The sequence below is a fragment of the Barbatula barbatula genome (assembly GCF_947034865.1).
Source record: "Barbatula barbatula genome assembly, chromosome: 5".
NCBI classification, from domain to species: Eukaryota; Metazoa; Chordata; class Actinopteri; order Cypriniformes; family Nemacheilidae; genus Barbatula; species Barbatula barbatula.
This window is the reverse complement of record NC_136769.1, coordinates 5,123,126-5,143,317: the sequence shown is the minus strand read 5'-3', so window position 1 is coordinate 5,143,317 and position 20,192 is coordinate 5,123,126. Positions and strand designations below refer to the sequence as shown.

Genomic DNA, 20,192 nt, shown 5'->3' with positions numbered 1-20,192 from the left:
TGGTCACCTGAACACCGAGGGAGAGAGAGATAATTTGTTCTCTCTCTCTCTCTCTCTCTCTCTCTCTCTCTCTCTCTCTCTCTCTCTCTCTCTCTCAGTATTCAGAAAATCTGCGGCGGAGGTGATTTAATCTCTCACGCCTCATTACGGAGGGAGTCGCCGGTGCGCGCACTCGCGTTGCTTTGCGCACAGACCGCGAGCGCATCAGCACGCGTTAATGCGCGCGGGGGGACACGCTCGTGCGCTGGAGAAAAATCCCGAAGACAAACGGTGCTGAGGAGAGGGAAGCTGGATCGGACATGGTCTCTGCATAGGATCCCGACGCCGCCGCTGCAGGGTGCGAAGTAAGTGATGCGCACGCTTCTGGTCACCATTACAGTCGATTGTGGAGCCCTGCGCGGCTTTAATATGGGGTGCCCGTGGGGTGAGGTTTGGCACGAGGGATCGTGGAAATATGACTGATGTTTGCTGCTCGTATCTGTGGAAATCGGGAGCAGAAGAAGGTGGGGGTGTGGTGTTCTCCAAACGCGCTCTAATTGCCCTGTATGGCGAAATCCCTTTAGGCTTTAATGCTCTCTTGATCTTGCTCTCTTTCTCTCGCCCCCCATTTTGAATCGCCTGAATGTGCGCTGTCGGCAGGTGATGCATGCTGTGATTAGAAACGTGTACAGTGTTTTAGGGTAAGCTGCCCGAAACCAAGACGCACATCAAACATGATCGCACGCGTCCAGGCACGCACGCACACACACACACCACACACTAATGCAGGTGCATACAGTGCCATCAGGAGGATTACAGTCTTGGACTTGTGTGTCTTTATATGCTTGGGTAAAAAAATGCATTTTCTTATAGAAAGTCTATGTCCTCTCCATTCTTTTGTTTATGTTATGGCTCAGATGTTGCTTTTTTGACGCGAGTATCCACATAGTCTCAAATGTTTCTTCAACAAATGAGGCAATTGTTAAATACACGAAGAGCATAGAGGTTTAGAAATGTCAAGGCACAGACTGTCTGTATTATCATACGTGATTATGGAAAGTCAAGCAAATCAGCTTTGGTTGTAATGAAGTCGTGACCCATCCATCTAACTAAATATTAAGTCTCGGTTTGTCATTCAAACATCAAAACATAATATCCTTGTGTAAGAGATTTATTTTGGTGTTTATAGCACTTCTGCTTATGGCACTATAAAGGTCCGTTTGGCACCTTTGGAAAAGCCTTCTTCAGAAGCACTCATCGTGTAAATTTGGTTTCTTGGATGCACAGTTTTGGGTTCCAGCATCCTTGTGTGAACCAATCAGATTGGAGCTTTTAGTTTTTGTCTGCAGCATGCAGCAGACGGTGTGCGAATGGTCCACTGGCGTGTGTGTCTTCTGAGCCGAAACATGACGGTGCCATATGTGATGTGCTGTTTCCCAGACACTATTGAGGCTGTTCAGAGTCCTAATGTTTCATTTTCATTTATAATCATTTTGAACTATTCCTTAAAATACACATTAAAAGTTGTTGTGTCAAAAATGAAAATGCTGTTCTTTGTGAGCACAAAACTTGTCATTTGTTTTGTGCTCACACAATAGAAGTATATGGGTGCTGCAGTAGTTTGGTTACCAACATTCTTTCAAATATCCTCATTTGTGTTCTGCAGAAGAAAGTCAGACAGATTTGAAATAACATAAGGGTGGGCAATTGATAAAATTGGGTATTTTGGGGTAAACCATTCCTTTAAAATGTAAGATTTGCAATCTCATTCCAGGCATTTTAACATACAGTTTGGGTAACACATCTTTCCCAAAATGCATTGTAACAACACAGCACACATAATCCATTCCAGTGTTGCCTGGCAACCAAGAAAATGTTTCACTTCAAATATGTCGAATCGAGGCATTGATGCCTTTCCTATATTTTAATAAGACATGAATATCAACCAGTAGAACACGTCTCCTGAATATGAATACAGATGTTGACCCCTGTGAGTATAAGACAGACTAAAAGCAGAGGCTTGTACTGGAGGCTTTTTGGCCTCATGCTATATTCATGTGCTGCCCTAAACTCAGAGGATGTGATGTTGAACAGACCCGCTGACAAAATGTTGCTCTGTCATTCACGGATGAATGCAGGACAATACTGGAGACCAGTGGATGGGACATTTCAAGTAAAGAAAAAATCATTTTATTAATTGGAGTCGCACTATGTGCAGAAAGAAAGTGCAGAAACCGAAAGGGATGGTTTCACCCAATCATATAAAAAAATCTGTCGTTGATTTATTCAAAATCTGTATGTGACTCAACACAAAAGAAGATATTTTGATAAATGTCTCTGTGGTTTTGTGTTCATAATGGAATTCAATGGGGTTCAGTGTTGTTTGGTCACCAATGTTCTTCAAAATATCTTCTTTTGTGTTTTGCTGATGAAAAAAGTCATACATGTTTGGAATGAGATATGGGTGACAATCATTTCCTTTTTGGGTGAACTGGCCCTTTAAGACAGTACTGTTACCAGTCAAGGTTTACTTTCTGACCTGATCTCTGTTTTTCTTTCGTGTTAGAAGAGAAAACCCAGACTGAGAGAGACATCTGAAGAATCTATCATGGCCGTAGAGGAGAAGCCTGCTGTGAAGAGCAGCACCTCCATTGTACCATGTTTTCTGTTTGTGGAGGTGAGTTCACATGTAGTAACCTCAATTCTGACCTTTGACCCGAAATGAATCCGAACCCTAATCCAGACTTTACAAACCTTTACCTTGAAACAGAAATGCTGTATGAAAGCAAAGCTTTCTTTTATTATTTCCTTATTTCATTCTTTCTTTCTTTCTTTCATACTTTCGTTCTTTCTTTCATTCTGTCGTACTTTCTTTCTTTATTTATTTCGTACTTTCTTTCTTTCTCCCCGCTCTCTCTCTCTCTCCCTCTCTCTCTCCCTCCCTCTTTTTTTCTTTCTTTCTTTCTTTCTTTCTTTCTTTCTTTCTCTCTCTCTCTCTCTCTCTCTCTCTCTCTCTCTCTCTCTCTCTCTCTCTCTCTCTCTCTCTCTCTCTCTCTCTCTCTCCCTCCCTCCCTCCCTCCCTCCCTCCCGCCTGCCTTTTTTTCTCTTTATTTCGTACTTTCTTTCTTTCTCTCTCTCCCTCCCTCCCTCCTTTTTTTTTCTTTATTTCTTTATTTCGTACTTTCTTTCTTTCTCTCTCTCCCTCCCTCCCTCCTTTTTTTTCTTTATTTCTTTATTTCGTACTTTCTTTTCCTCCCTCCCTCCCTCCCTCCCTCCCTCCCTCCCTCCCTCCCTCCCTCCCTCCCTCCCTACCCTCTTTACTTTCATTCTTGTCTTTCTTCCTTCCCTATCTTCCTCCCTCATTTTACTTACTTTCCTGTCTTTCATCCTTCCTTGCCTTTCATCCTTCCTTGCCTTTCTTCCTTCCTCCCTTCCTTCCTTCCTTCCTTCCTTCCCTTTTTCTTCCTCCCTCTTTTTCCCTCCCTCTCCTACTCCCTTCCTTCTTTCCTTTCTTTCTTGTCTTTCTTCCTTCCCTTTCTTCCTTCCTTCCTCTCTCCCTCCCTCCCTCCCTCATTTTACTTTCTTTCCTGTCTTTCTTCCTTCCTCCTTCCTTCCCTTTTTCTTCCTCCCTCTTCCTCCCTCCCTCCCTCTCCTACTCCCTTCCATCTTTCCTTTCTTTCCTGTCTTTTTTCCATTCCCTTCTTCCTCCCTCCCTCCATCCCTCCTTTCTTCCTTCTTTCCTTCCTTCCATGAGCATCATAAACACATCATGACACTTGCCTCTACTGCCGTTACTATGGAAACCAATCAGCTGGATCTCTTTTCTGTGTCTATGCTTTTATTTATAGATGCTTCTCTTCCATGCGTGCCTTTATACAACATTACAATCTCGTAGTAAATGCCTCACACTAATACATTTATCACATGTGTGTGTGAAAAGCATGGAAGTAGTTTCTAAATGTAGTTGTCGAGGTGGATGTGAACAGTTTATGTGAAATCTCAGAACTTTATGTATATCTCGGAGCACACTCATAACAGTAAGCCGGAAAATAAAAATCTGAAAATCTGCTTAGCTTTGTACCTCCCCAGAGAACCAGTAGAGGGCGCATGGCTTAATTTAGGTTTTATCATAGTACTCTTTTGAATATAATATAATATATTTTAATAGACATTTTATATTGAATGGAAGTAATTCAATGGATTAATTGAATTGAATAATTCAATGTATTACATATAAGTTTGTAGATAGATGTGAAGGATGAAGTGTGTGTGTGTGTGTGTGTGTGCACATTTGTCTTGTGTGCAATGTTCGTTTCAAGCACATCCCAGCTGAGTAAAAGCCATTTTTCTGCGATTTAGCGAGATCTAAAGACTGAATGCATATACATGGCAAAAAGAGCCATATCGTTATCTTTTACATGGTCAATTGAGTTTTGGCAGCAGTTTTGGCGGCTCTAAACAAATGCAGTTGTGGGCAGTTTCTCCAGTTCTTTTGATTGCTGCGCTGCATAGAGATCGCCAAAAGACCGAGAGGTTTAACACATTTAAGGAATGTTTTCTTAAGAGTTTGAAACATTCACTGCTGAGCTTTGTGGGAGTTGAAGTGTTTGTCTTAGTAGGAGGATGAAAGGGACCCAGCTGGGAATCTGGAGGAGTACTGCTGCTCTCGACGGATGAACGGGATAATGGTGAAATTAAGCACAACATGGCAGGGTCCTAAATTATCTTAATTTAAATACAACAACATCTCAGCAGTCCACAGCAGAATAATGTTATTTAACCACACGCATGCAGAAAACACACCGAACCGAGCTTTTTGGCACACTGACGTCTAAACTACTGAAAGAGATGGAAGAATGTTATGTATTAGGATGCAAAATGGCTCAAAACAATAAATGGGAGTCAAACTCTTAACTCCATCCATCATCCTCGCTCAGTATAAAGCACTCGGATGCTGTTCAGTTCTGCTCATCAGACAGAATAAAAGCCCTTAATGAGCTATGAATATAACAAGAGCTGTCACTCAAACCTCCAGACAACCTTCTGCGTCTGCCAGCATCACACACAATGTTCAAAAGGAGGAGCTCTAAAAATAAGACACCAGCAGATCAGCCTGATTTCATATGAACACAAAAGAGATGTCTCTGTGGTTTTGTGTCTATACAGTGGAAATAAACAGGGTACATTCTTCAAAATATCTTCTTTTGTTTTCTGCAGAAGACAGAAAGCCAAATATATCTGGATATACAGTATATCAGATTTCTCTATCGGAGGCTTTGAACTGTATATTCGGGTCATCAAGTTTTGCACAGCCTGCTACAGCGCATCTGTCAGGATTCATTTGAGACCGAATGAACGATGCCTCGGTTTTACACTCTGAACAAATTCAAGCGTGTCCTCTGAGGTTTTTACCGTGGTATCTGCTGTCACCTGTGCTTTCTGTGATGCTGTGGTCAATACGCCAGGGCTCTCATTTTATTTGTCTCATCTTGTTTCTTGTGTGCACCACAAAAATGCGACCCATTGACTCCGTGTGCATCATAAAACAATTTATCAACTAAAAAGGAGGATTGAGAAAAGATTGAAATTACATTTAGAGGTTTTCATTTGTGACTTAAAGTTGATACCCTCATGTCCTTCAAAACCTGTATATGACTATTTCTTCTGTGGAGCACCAACGAAGATATTTCGAGAAATGTCTCGGTGGTCTTGCGTCCATAAATGGAAGTCAGTGGGGTTTAATGTTATTTGGTTACCAGCGTTCTTTAAATATCTTCCGTTGTGTTCTGCAGAAGAAAGAAACTCATATAGGTTTGGAATGACATGAGGCTGAGTAAATGATGAGAGAATCTCTTTGTGTGGACGGTCGCTTTAATCGTCCTTATATTTTTTGTAGCCATTATGCATTGATTTCTATAGCCCTCTTCACATGGCTCCATACAGAGAATTTAACATGCATTCCTTTGCTCAGATCTTCACAGGCACTTTATTTGAGTTCGGTAAAGCAGGATTAGTCTCCCGACTCCTTCATGATCAATATTAGACCGATTTGACATTTTATGAACTCTGAGCTGACATCGGTTCTTTAGAACAGAGTGATTATTATTTGATGGAGCCGTGTTGCCATATGGAATTGTCTTCCCCCCGCTCCCACTCATCAGAGCTCCTTGAGTGAACACGGACCCTCGGAGTCATTCTGACACCGTGGGCTGAATGATCATTTCACACAGTCTTGCCAAGCATGTTCCAGCGTGCTGTGTGCCATTTAAACATTTTGAAGTATTTCTAACCGAGGAAATAAGCATAAGGTACATAAGCATTATTTATCACGTTGCTTATGTGTTTTGGAATGCGTATCGGGGAATGCTTGATAGTTCCTTTGATGTTTATTAGTGCGCAACATATTCCTCCTTTATATTATGTTCCAGACTTGTTTATGATAGAAATAGAAATGACCATGTTTTAGTGGCACATTGTTTGGTAAACATTAGAAATCTGATTGACCGACTGCAGCTCCCGAGTGCCACTTGGTGGACGTCTGTCGGTACGGCATTTTACAACCGAACATGTCTACGGACTTATATACAGTATATGTTATTTGTGGCGGTGACATTAATGTTATACAGTAATCTACCAAGGAAAACTGTTATAGTGAATATTGTCACCCCATTAGTTATTCGCTGTGACAAACATATACAAAAAAACATATTTGTTTGAGAGATGAGGAAGCGTTGGTCTGGTGTAAGGTGTGTGTGGGTAGGTTGGTGTTTGTGTGAGTTGACGGATCTGGGTAAGTACTCAAAGTGAATATGCCAACACCTAGTTTGTGTTCCAAGTTCTTGGGAAGTGTTTTGCTTTTCTGGGAATATAATTGTGTTTGTTCTTAGAGAGCACACGGGCCTACAGTGTGTTTGCACACTCAAACTCAAGTCGCGTGAAAGCCACTGTATTTACAATTAGACAATTAAACAAAGCGTCATGATTTCTCTGAACATTTGTGTTGTTTGGCAATGACTTAACACACCTGTGGCCTGCATCACGAAGCGAGGTGAACAAACACTGAGTTGCAAAGTAAGTTTTGAGTTGACAAAACCAGACAAACCCAAGCCTGTTTAGATGTAGCACACTGCTTGCTATAAACTTGCTCTGTCAACTCCGGTTTGATCCAAAGTTTGTGAGGCGTGCGCTTGAAAGTGTGAACACGGAACATGGAAAGCGTCATCAGTTTGATTGACTTCTCGCGGGTATCAGCGCAATTCACTTTTCTGTTGAAGGTGCCGAGATGAATGTGAAAAAATGACTTGAGACACATTTAAAAGACCGGAATTAACACGGCTGTGGTGAAAGTTTGAGAAGGCAGCTCACGACTGTATCAATACAGAATCAACTGAACTTCAATTATTTATATAGGTTTACAATAAGATCAAAAGATCAAATGTATGCATTACTTTAAAATGCTTTATATATTCAAGTTTTTTTTTTTATACGAATACAGTTCGTATAAATTAATATTAATGAATACATTTTAATTATCAACTCATATAATAATTATATGCATGTGTTTTGAATTATAATCTATAAATGTAAATATACAATACAAATAAACACTAAGCAGCAAAAGATTATCTCTCTAACATCATCGTTTTAAACTTTTTTTCGTCTCTTTCTCACAGCTGATTGGTCCAGTTACGGTTTGCGATCTCTAACCCAGAATAAAAGAGGAGGTTGGCCGTGAAGCCTACGTTACCATGGCGACGAAGCCGGCTCAAAACCAATCCACCCTCTTGAGCCGGAAAGCTCGGATTATGCTCAAACTAAACATGAATTTACCTGGGCAAATACCCAAACCTGCCTCGTGATACAGGCCGCTGGTGTTTACATGTTCAGACTTGACCTCTTTTTTGACAAGAAAATGTTGACAAAGGTGCTTTTTTAGAAAGAAAAAAAAAGGCTTGCACAAATAGCAGCCGAACGCCATGTCTGTGCATGTAGGCAGCCCACAGAAACAGAAGTCTATTGAATTATAAGCGAGGGCGTCTTTAGGATAAATCATCACATGTATTTAAAAAACGGCAATACTCATTTCTCGCTAGAACTGCAAGCAGAAGTCGTTGAAAGTGAAAACTTACATTTATACAAACCTATGCTCGTTTCGTCCGCCATAAAAATTTTAAAGCTTGAGCCTTCTCGCCCAATCACATTTCTGGAAACTTTTTATAAAAAAGACAGGTTTCTGACATTGGTCAGCTGTGAAAAAGGAGCTTGACGTAGGGCGAGTTTTTTCAGAGAACCTGGACGTTTTTCCTCAAAAGACGCTCTGGGCGGTGTTTGAAAACACGTAGGATTATAATGTAAAACAGATGCTAGCAGCTTCAAAATGAAGTCAAGTCTGAACACGGCCTAACAGCTTTTTGATGGATGCATAAGTTCACACAGCTGTCTCGGCACGCAGGAGTAACCACGGGTGTTGTTTGTCACATTATAGCATTCAGATTGATTTTCAAATATGTCTGTGTTCAATTTCACCTTACTTTTGTGAAATGTTTTGTTGAAAGGTGTTCTTGTGTTATGGCTCATTTAAATAAATGCCTCTCGGTTTGATAGCTTATGTGAGATTTTGGAATGCCAGAGTCGGCATATTAATGTCCTGTTTAATAACATATATTAAATTATATTTACAAACGATTAAACCAAATGGCCTGTTCGTGCCCTTTGAATGTCATTTCTTACCTTAAAACCTTGTGGACGGTCTCCGCATTCGGTTAAAAAGAGCTAATAAAATATTTCAAATTCACATTTCATGTCAATGTTTTTCTCATGTGGCAAGTAGCCGTGTAATGTAGAGGCAGCCGTCTGTTATCGCGAAATAACCCATTCGGTGTGATACGAGTCCCTCCGCTTCACGTCCGGTCCTGATCAACACTGTCGGTGCTTATTTCTGCGATAACAACCGGCTGCATATACATTATCTTGCTTTTACAATATGATTATATTGTAAATAATAACTTTCAATGCACAGTAAAAAATGATTTTAGATTATTAGTTAACTGTTTTTGAAGATGAACTCTTCAGATATAAAAAATGACATCTTGTGGTAATATCGTAATCGTGAATTATTTTAGCCACGATACTCATGCAGCCAAAATCTGATATTGTGACAGCCATAGATACATACTTTATATTTTAACAATTACAATAATACAGATTGCTTCACTACCGTATATTACTGCAGGTCTGGAAACCACAACCCTCGTGAAAATTGACCATGGTATCTTCAAATGAACTGTGGTTTTGCATGATATTCGTAGTAAAACTGTGGTCATTTAAATGGTTATCAATTCACCGAAAACATGATGACGACATTATTTTGATGTAAGAAATTCCTTGTGTGTTTCTGATTCTACTATAGCATTTTGCTCAGCTGTTAGAGCATTGCGCTAGCAACACAAAGGTTGTGGGTTCGAACCCATGGAGCACACAAAGACTTGGGATAAAGCCATGTCCAAAGCATTTAAGCGTATCACAACTGTCCAGGTAATTTTTGGGGTTACTGTAAACCAGTATATCTTCACAGCTGAGCTACGACATGTTGGATGTGTAATTCAGAGGTTTGAAGAGAGGCATGACATGAGAAACGACTTTAATATAGACGCCCTAAAACTCGCTAATGAACGCGTTCACACCCTAGCCTGCCCCTCAACGTGTTTCACACACATCCAACATGACACCTACGTGTACCCGCACATACACTGTTGAGCTCATTTGTAGCTGGCTATAGGCTCAAATTCACACTGTCCCTCCCCGCTGCTCCACGGTGCCTCTTTCCTCCTCTCTCTCTCTCTCTCTCTCTCTCATCCATCTCATCTCATCTCTCGCCGTCTGATGCTCTGAAAGAACAGCATGTAACTCTTTCAATCTCACGACTCCTCCGTCGTGTGGCGTGATCGCTGCGACGGCGTGTCTTCATTCTCTTGTAAACCGTGGACCATGTTCTATTTTCAGCTGGTGATCATGGCAGGCACCGTTCTCCTGGCGTACTACTTCGAGTACACCGACACGTTCCCCGTGCACGTCCAGGGCTTCTTCTGCTTCGATAAGGCGTTCTCCAAACCCTACCCCGGACCGGACGAGACCAGTAACGTGCCCCCGGTGCTGGTGTACTCTCTGGTCGCCGCTGTACCTACATTAACGGTGAGTGGTTTGCGGAATGAAGCTGTCTTGTCTTTGCGTTGGTCTCGGCTGCTTTGTGCTCGTGGGTGGAGAGAGAGTGAACTTTAGTGTGAATGAATCATCCTTCAGTGTGAGGATGTAGGTTTTGGACAATCTGAGCGAAAGAACGAGAGGGTGGGGGTTGCTTTCATCCAATTTTGGGCCTAGGGAAAATAACGAATGTTGCTTATTATCAGAAGGCAAAAAGTATTATAAATAACCGTATTATACACAGAGACACAGATCATTGCTTTTGGTGAATTTATATTAATTTAACTAAATATGTTGGATGTATTTTCCCTTTATTATATTTAACCAAGTATTAAAAAAGAGAAAATGGAAATAGCAAGCGTGATTGGAATAAAAATAATGCAAATAATGTGCAATTGCAAAAAAATGTGATGGCCTTAAAATGTCTTTCGTTTCCTTCAAATTCCTCATTCGATTATTTTGGCTTGATTTTGTTGTGAATGATTTAGCTCCCCGTTCTCCTGCAAATACTTCGGAATCACTTTTTCAGCCTTCCAGAAGAAATCTTCAGGACTAGCGTCAAATGTTCAGTTTATATCATCATTTCTTATTGTACATCAGCAGTCTATTTTATGAGTTTCAAGCAAGGTTAGGAGTGAACCTAAATGTAAAGAAACACAAGTCTCTCACATTGCGAGCGTGAGGGAACAGATTGTGGGACCACATGGATCCGTCTCCCTCCTTTCCTGAGTCATGCCACACACGCATGCGGCGCATGTGTGTATGTTTGGGCGAGTGTATGCTGTGAATCCTGGGTGCGTGGACAAGAATGGGTCAGAGTCGACAGGAGAATAGGAAATAGGGAAATTAATAGGAAAATGGAGACAATTTTAAAAGTCCAAGACGTCATGCCGGGCAGAGTGGAATGAACCCATGAACAGTAAATGAAGTAAAAGTGAGTTTTTCCACCAGCGTCCTGTCCAAGACTGAGCGACACGGTTACCCCTGAGCTTGCCTAGTGGCGTGCATGAGCCTATGCTTACCATAAACAACCTTTAACATCCCACCTTTCTGTTTTACTTAGTGTTCTTTGAGGTTCTTCAGATGATAAAAAAGTAAGAAAGAGATGGTTCTTTAAAAAACCAATAATGGTTCTTCTATGACATCCTTTTGAGCACCTTAAGATTGTATATCTTAAAGCCTCCAGTGCAGAAACCTATCAAATATTGGCAGATTAGTGGAATCGAATCCTTTTTTTCTGCTGTTATGTTGTTTGCTAAATGCACAACAGATAATTAACTGATCATTTTGTACAGTACTGTAAACACAGCAGGCGTCTCGTACGCTCTCCTATAAAGGTTTCGAAATCTGTTACTGGGGTGGTAACCTTTCTTAAAGTACACGTTTGCATCGAAAGAGTAAATATAACACGAAAAAAAATTATTTTTTCACCTAAATGATATATATTACGAACCTTCTATTTTTGCAGCTGATACATAGTATGGATTTCTTGTCATCGTGATCGGCCGATATAGATCCATGCTTCGGGCTTTATGTAACTCATATGTGAGCTCTCTGATTACAATTGTTTAATAAAATTATTCATTTTGGTATTAACTTTTATTTCTTATATTTGTTATTAGCTCTAGTTTCTAATGAGCTGGAACAATACATTTAAATCCTACATTGATATTAATGCACAAGCCTTTCTGCTGGAGATGTGTATTTGAGGAATGACATCAACAGGTCACCATTCTTCACTGCATTTCATTTTAAAACGGCAACATAAATAGCTGCTTGATGTTTTAGGGTGAACTTCATTTAAAGATGTAATTTGATGGTGTAAATTGCATCAGAGACCGTAATTCACATTTTCAGCGCCCAGAGGAAGAACTGGAGTATGTGCACTGCAATGCCTCCTGGGATAGTAAGGCAGATGGCACTGCCCTGAAATCCGACATATGTCTGAACTGTGCGGCTCTCTGCGTGGCATCGATGCCCACGTGTAGCTTCAGGAAATAGTCTGTTTATGATCAGCTTTACATCACAAAAACAGAGATGAAAGTGAGAACGTCAGATTATCAGACCTGAAGTGTTTCATAGTGTTTCAACACATGCACCATCACCTTACTGTTGAGATGAAAGGTATCGGAGTCATGTGTTTGTATGTGTATTTGCATTGATACGATCCTAAATAATACCATGCGACAAAACATTCATAATCTTACATTTTGTTTTGTTAGTATGGCATTAAAAATGTACAGGGCTGTAATTTAGACATCATATTTTGCTCTTTGTTCAATTTACTTGCTTAAGTTAAATCAACACAACTTTTGGAAAATTTGGTCACAACATGATTTTTTTATGTTTAGTCATGTTACTGAATCCATTCATGTTTGGTCAACATAAAGGAGATGTGTTCTGTTAACATAAAACAGTTACAATTTGGCAGAGGCCATATATTTCCCAGCATGCTTTGCGCATAACTGCATTTTGAAAGTAAGTGTTATTCTATGCATTTTTCAGTAAAAAGAAACACTTGTTAGTGTTCAATGTTCATTCATCTTTAAGGTTTCGACAAGTTTGTGGTCACCATTGTTTAGGTCGTGTGCGTTTATAATTCTTTATTTGCATTTGTGTCAATATCAATATCGTCTTATTAAAGTTAAATGAAGTAGTGTCTCATTAATGTTAAATATGTATAATATAAAAATATGTTCTTGAGTGCTTTTATAAAATAATCTAATAGATCAAATAGTTTTTTTTATATTGGTTTTATGTCAAATATACTGTACATGACACAAATTAATTGAATCTAGAATAAGTTCATGCAACAAGATTATAAAGACTAGTTTCAAACAATTTAGATTTTGTTGAAGAAATGTAATTCAATTTGGTGGAAAAGTTGTCCTCAAGTTGTTGAACGAACTTGATTCAATTATTTGTTTGAGTGTTGTGTAAGCACATTCACAATCCAGTGCATCACGCACACGGTTCATGAGTGGCTCTGTGTGTTGACCGCTCATCACTGATGTCACGATCTGTCAGTCTGTGTCAGCGGTCAGGTGCTAATCTTGGAAATGTGCGAGATGAACCACGCGTTCCTGTCCCTCGTGTCTCATCTCTGACGTCGCTCTCTGTCCAAGCTTGTGAGTGTTCGTTGTAGCGTTGTGTTGTGTGTCCATCAGATGGTTATATATGAGGTTTTCCACTTATCTTGCATCAGATTTTACACTGAATGTTGAGCGGCGAAATTACACTGCAACAAATTGTATAATATTGTAAAAAGACAAAATACATAATGTTCAAGAAATTTGTTTTTGGTTTATTTTTGATTTAAAACCTTCAAGCGTCAAGTTTCTTTTCTTATTTTGCATGGATTTGGGCAAATTTGATAAGAAATGTTTGGGTTCGTATTGAGATCTTCACTAATATTGGCTTTTGATCGCCGACTTGACAGATCTGAGCTCAGTTTGTGACATTGTTGACATCCTTTATGAAAATATAATGAGAACATTTGTGAGATTTCGGACTCTTTTTCTCAGGAGATCTGATCTGTGATTTGTTTGTGAGGTCGGGTTATCCTCCGCAAACCTGAATGTAATGCATTCTGCTTACTTACATGGTTGAATTTTAGAGCAATGATTTAGCTTGTGGTGCTGGCGTGTTTATTAAAAATGACAGATTATTATTTGCACATGATTCAAATGCTTAAGCAGACTTATAACTCTTTGTATTCATCAAACGGTGCCACACATAATCGAACTCGGTTTGTCTTTGCCAAAACAAATAGTGTAGGATGTTTTGGCAAGTGAAAACAGAACTCCTCCTAGCCTGTATTTGTAATTGGTGTTATTTGTTTCTGCAGATTTTAGCTGGAGAGCTGATGGTGTTTTTCATGAGGTCAGAGGTCACGCAGGAGAAGACCATAGTCACAGCGGACTGCTGTTACTTCAGCCCGCTGCTGAGACGCATCATACGCTTCTTAGGTACATACAGTATCACTTCAACACATGGGACGTTGGCAAATAAACCGCACCTATGGTGCGACAGCCAAAAATGTCAAAACAGCCAAGATGAATCTCTCTTATGCTAATTTATATTATACATATTTATATTGTTACTTGTTTGTTTAAAAAAATTGCTTTCATACCATAATACACACGTACGTTTTATTTGTCGATTACCCACAGACAGATCAACTGAATGACCTATAGCTCCAATAGAAGAACAATAAACATGATTTATATTTTGAAGATAGCTTAGTACATACACAGTAAGAATGAAAAAAAGAATATAACTTAAGGTAAAAGTGAAATATGATGTGGAGTATAAGATAAAGCAAAGAAAATAGTGTGACAAAATATTATAAAAATCTTAAGTATATAACAAAAATTATAAAATGTGACAAGTGAGAGTGCATGAAAGAAGTAAATAAAATACCGGCTGTATAATGGCCGAATAAGTACTTTTATTTTTGCTGTTGACTTACTGAATTTTCCTGTTTTTTAACATTTTTACTGGCTACTTTAAAATACGCCTTAATTACAGAAAAAGACTATAAGTTTACAAGAAAAACTGGAAAAACTAGTAATTTTATGGGTGGGAAATGTTTCTGGTGCCCCAGCCAAAACTACAAATGTTTACTTAATATTTACTTAAATATTTACTTAACTTAGTCTCATAGAACTACATTAGTAATATATTGATTCAATTTCCGCGTATATAGCTTACATTTATTCTCTACATTCATACCCAATAATTCAGTTATGTTATGGCCATTATGTGAACCAATGTTCACTCCTGTGTTTTTTCCTTTGCTCTCTGTTCCGTCCCTCAGGTGTCTATACTTTCGGCCTGTTTACTACCACCATCTTTGCCAGTGCTGGACAGGTGGTGACAGGAAATCAGACCCCTCACTTCCTGTCGGCGTGCAGACCAAACTACACAGCACTGGGCTGCCATTCCAACCTCCAGTACATCACCGAGCGCAAAGCCTGCACGGGAAACGCACTCATCGTGGTGTCTGCACGCAAATCTTTCCCCTCTAAAGACGCAGCCATCAGTGTTTATTCTGCAGTCTACACCGTCGTGAGTACACGAGCCTGAAACTGTATGCACGCTCCCTTAGACATGTTGAGCTTTATTTGAAACCATGTACTGATAAATGTGTTTTGTAATGTTTGTGCTGATATATTATAGAAAAATATTTTTATTATTGTCATTTCAAGCTTACATGGAAACCTTAAACATGATACAACACTAAAATTGATGGTTCACTGTAAAAACAATCCAGTTAAAAAAATTACATTTTCTGGCAGCTGTTATTGAAAAAACAGCGTTCTTCTGTAAAATTACGTTTTTCTTGTCAATCTTTTTTTGTGATTTGACATTTTTGACCGCATTTTCACAGTGTTGTTTTAACCCATGTTCGGTAAAGTAGGTATTTTTTGGTTAATCAGTTGGGTTTGTCCAAATGTATCCCCACATCTTTAAACAACCCATTGTTGACTCCAGTATTAAATATGAGGTCATTATTCTCAAGCTCTGTTTCTTCCGCGCTGTCTCACTGTGTTTGTTTGCAGATGTATGTGACATTGGTGTTCAGAACTAAAGGAACACGTTTGACCAAACCCACGCTCAGCCTGACCCTGCTGTGTCTGGCCATGTTGGTGGGCGTGGTCCGAGTGGCCGAATACCGCAACCACTGGGCCGACGTCGTGGCTGGATATTTCACCGGCGGAGCCATCGCTGTCTTCCTGGTGAGACTAGAAATAAAACATTTTAAAAGGCTGTCACATAACATACATTAGAAGTCTGGACTCAAAGATTGCTCTTTCATAGATCAGAAGATCTGTTTTGATGAGTTCACGTTTGTGTTTCATCAACCTCTATATAAAAATCTAGATTTGGGTAAATTTGATAAGAAATGTTTGAGGTTATATTGAGATCTTAAAAAATATTGACTTTTGATTGAAGAATTGACAAATCCGAGCTCAGTTCGCGACGTTAATGAGATGAGACACACATCTGTGATTTTTCTTCCTTATGCAGCATTCCAGCAAATTTGATCCATTCTTCATTCTCTCATTTCTCTTTTTAGGTGACTTGCGTGATTAACAACTTCCAGCAGACGAAACCTCTGGCTCGGCCGGCGCGACCCCAGCGTCCCGAGTCCGTACTGGGCGTGCCCATGGTGGCGCTGCCCTGCGTCGAGAGTCCACTAGAAAAGTTAAGTGGCACTCAGGTAAGGGGAGGGAGCGGGTTAGTGGGAGGGCTTCACATATGAGGGCGATGGATTACGCCCCCTGTCCGTCTGATTTTGACCCAGTGGACCCTAATGTGACTCCCGAGAACCACCCACCCACCCCTTCCTCTCCCTTCACTAGCACGATCTGTCCCAGCACAATCCAATCACCGACCCTACAAACCTCGGAACACCATTGTGGTCTGAAGAGACGTGTCCATCAGTTAAATCATCACTGTCACTGTTTTTAGATGAATCAGTACCGTGTCAAGCGAATCTGAGGACATCTGTGAGTTTTCATTGTAGGCCACCTTCACCTTCCTCACGTTTTAGGATGCTTTGTCAATTTTTCTCTCTTGGTCACCATTTCCATACAGCCATCCTTTTCTCTCAGTCTTAAAGTTTATTTGTCTGTTTTCGAGCCCAGTGGTTCCCAACCGTTTCCACGAGGAACACGTCAGTTAACATTTTGGATGTTTATTCACAGATAATTTGGGGATGAAAAGATTTTTAACGCACATTAATATCATGAATGTAATTGTTTCCCATCAGTCATATTTCTATTTTGAACCCGATTACAATGACAACAGACAAAATATTTTCTACAGTTTTGATAATGTATCTCTTACGGAAAACTTCAATACACTTGCTTGCTTTATCCGATTATGAATATAACAGTCCCGTTACAAACCTACAGACGATTATTTTGATTTAGTATCATCAATGTACAACTTATTGAAAAAGTTTGCAATAAAACCATGATTTATATATTTCATGATATTCTGTAGAATTCACAGAAATTATATTATTGCAGTATTGAAATGTAAACAAAATAATGGCATCAGTCATCAGATTAATTTTTATTTATATTATTATTACCTATATACGAATATGTAAAGTTAATATAAATATTATAATAAATATAAATATAATACAGTTTGTATCTAAACGGGTTGTCACAATATCAGATGTTCACTATTTTTTATTATTGTGGCCAAATAACATACACGAATGAACTTTTGTCGCAGTATCTGTTTAAATGTTTTTTTAAATAAATAATGATATCATTCATATTAGTTTTTATTTTGTGTATTTTTTTGGCCAATAAATCACATTTTGTGTGCAATATTAACACAATATCGATATTCTGGGGGTTTAAATATCACGGTTATTATCGTTATTGTGACACGCCTAATTTTGTTTTTACTTTTGTCACTTCGTATATTTGGTACTAATATGTATTTACTGTAAATCTCCCTGCAACAATGCAACATTGTGACAAATGCAATAGAATTCAATTGAATCAATTACAAAAACCTACAAAACATTTGAGGTTCCTCCAGGAACAGGGTTGAAAATCACTCCTCAAGCGAACGCCATCACTCGTTTTTCGCCTCTCTTCTTGATTTCTCATTCTCTCTCTCTCTCTCTCTCTCTCTCTCTCTCTCTCTCCCCTTACACCCTCTCTCTCGCCCCTTACAGACTCCAAGGGGATCTTCATTCACTGAGATCACATGACCATCAGCCTTATCGGTTCCCCGTCCCCCCCGATGTCCTCATACCGTCTCGCTCCATATCCAGCGAAGTCTAGACCAGCCGTCCCAGCACGAACGCCACTGTGCCGCCCACTCTGCAGGACGCGTCGCCACTCTGCACCGGTCCTACTCGACGCAGGTCTAGATTTCACCCCTCCATCTCCATAATCCTCCATGATGCAGATAGGGCCTCCACAAACCGCTCAAACAAACAGAGTCGCTTCTAGAAAGCATGCATGAGGATCTCGAACCCCGAAAGACAAAACTCTCACTCCGGCCGGAGGAGGTGGGACCGTGAGTTGAGGATGTGCACCTTAAGCGGCCTCTCAAAACCAACCCGTCCTATTTCCAGGGGAACCGAATGACTTCTTGACAGCTCACAGCTCGAAATGCAGAACACTAAAGAGACTGCGATTTGCGTTTCAGTGTCGGAACGTTCATATTCTTTTTATTTTAAATGGCATGTCTTTGTTTTTATCACATCTTTTGGCTTTCGTGGTAGATCGGTTCGTCGTTTTCCCTGTGAAGAACCTAATAAGACAATCTCACGTTGACGTCACAGAACGCTTTTGGCTAAAGTTCTCTAACATTGCAGCCGTTCTTGAATCCACATTGCGTAACGGTGGACGCTTTGGAAAGAAAAGACTCAATCTTTGTTATATTAAATGTGCGGTTTGTGCTGTGATTTCTCCGGCGGTCAGATGTGACGCACAGTGATAAGAGTGTGATGTTGTGGCTTTTTCATTGATGTTTCCTCACACACAACAGACGTGTGACACGTCTTGTTCTCACAGACGGACACCTTAGCAAAGTGAACACCTTTTCACGGCATTTCTTCATTTTTAGGTCAACCAACAAAACCTGTTCACCCAGTATAAATAAAACGTTTCAGTCTGTCATTACAGGTGGAATCTTTTCCCAGCAAGGGAAACAAGAATGCCACCACGTGTAACATTTGTATCGATGTCTATTTGCACTTTTTTTCAAAATGCATTTCTTTAGTCTTGTATAGAGAGGAACTTTTTTTCACATTGTGTCACCATGCTTTATGAAGCGTGTGAGTCGTTTTATATGAATGATGTTATTAAAAGACCTTGTCATTTTATCGTCCCCGCTGTTGCATATAGTGCCGAATGCTTTGCAATACAACAAAACTGAATTTTGTCTTTTAAATCTTTTTCTTTCTTAAAATACGTTTCTTGTTGTCTATTTATTTTTAAATGTGTCCGTGTGGTCTGACGTGAATCATGTACACAGCAACCAAACGTTGGTGTCCCAGGCAGCTAAAATAGTCTTGTTTCACGACTGTAATATATTTATTTTTTACTTTTAAGGCCATTGTTAGCCTACAAATATCCACAGATGAAATGTGTGTTCATGCAATTTATCGTGCTTTAAATCATTTTATTGAGCACCGTCTGTTCTCTTTCTTGCCTGCAGTCTTGATTTTGTTTTTGTTTAAATGCGCTTTGAGTCCGTTTTCTTTAAAAAATTTCTCAGACACGTGCGTAAACTAACTTGTATGACTGGTTTTTTTCGACATAGCAGTCGCATCCCAGGACCAGACCGGCATGCTCTGTCCTTCATGGAAGTAACATCGAGAAATCACCTTGAGCTCTCAGCTCATTTGTTCCTACTTTCATACACCAAAAAATACACCTGTACAGTTTTGCAATCTCGTTGTATTAAAAAAGAAATAAGATGATGAGATTCTTCAGAACTTTATGCTTCTTTGGCGTGGCTGGCATGGTCCCGTTCTACCAGTGATGCATCAACCTCCACATTTTACTAAAGATGCTTTCCATGAATTAAACTAAGAGTGTATATAAGATATATAATGTAGATTAAGTATTCGGTAGTATTCAAAAGTTAGGCCTATACACTATTGAATACTACATTTCATCAGAAATGTTTGTTTTAACATTCACCCAAATATTTTCTTTTGTGTTTAACCAAACAAAGAAATGTATACAGGCTTGGAACAACTAGAGGGTGAGTAAACGATAACATTATTTTAATTCTTGGGTGGACTATCCCTTTAATAGTCTGGGGTCATGTCATAGTTGCTCTAGTGCGAACTTGTTGTTTATTTAGGGCCAGAGCAATGTTCTGTTTATTATTAGCACTGATTAAGTTTCCAAATATTATGGTTAATAGTTGAGCAAGAGAATGTCGTTTGTACACTACGGCATTTCCTTTCTAGATTTAAACCATCATAACAAAAACACGAGGGGTGTTTTTATCATCCAGAG

At 39.6% G+C, this 20,192-nt stretch overlaps 1 protein-coding gene across 5 annotated transcripts; it reads left to right on the top strand.

The window, feature by feature from the left end:
• The first annotated feature begins 96 nt into the window (after positions 1-96).
• plppr2a (phospholipid phosphatase related 2a) lies at positions 97-19,658 on the top strand. 5 transcript variants are annotated; one of them, XR_013786734.1, is made up of 9 exons: positions 147-344; positions 2,546-2,656; positions 9,982-10,170; positions 14,027-14,147; positions 14,999-15,249; positions 15,744-15,920; positions 16,262-16,405; positions 17,888-18,156; positions 18,200-19,352. XR_013786734.1 is itself a non-coding variant. In XM_079457655.1 (8 exons), exons 2-8 carry the CDS (start codon positions 2,588-2,590, stop codon positions 17,911-17,913), a joined length of 966 nt encoding a protein of 321 aa, XP_079313781.1. In that variant the 5' UTR covers positions 97-344; positions 2,546-2,587; the 3' UTR covers positions 17,914-19,110. The 5 variants fall into 5 exon arrangements, 3 of the variants coding, with proteins under 3 accessions (XP_079313781.1, XP_079313780.1, XP_079313779.1); XR_013786733.1 differs by having other exon boundaries at positions 215-344; positions 16,262-16,389; positions 18,200-19,658; XM_079457655.1 differs by having other exon boundaries at positions 97-344; positions 16,262-16,394; positions 17,888-19,110.
• Positions 19,659-20,192: the final 534 nt, after the last annotated feature.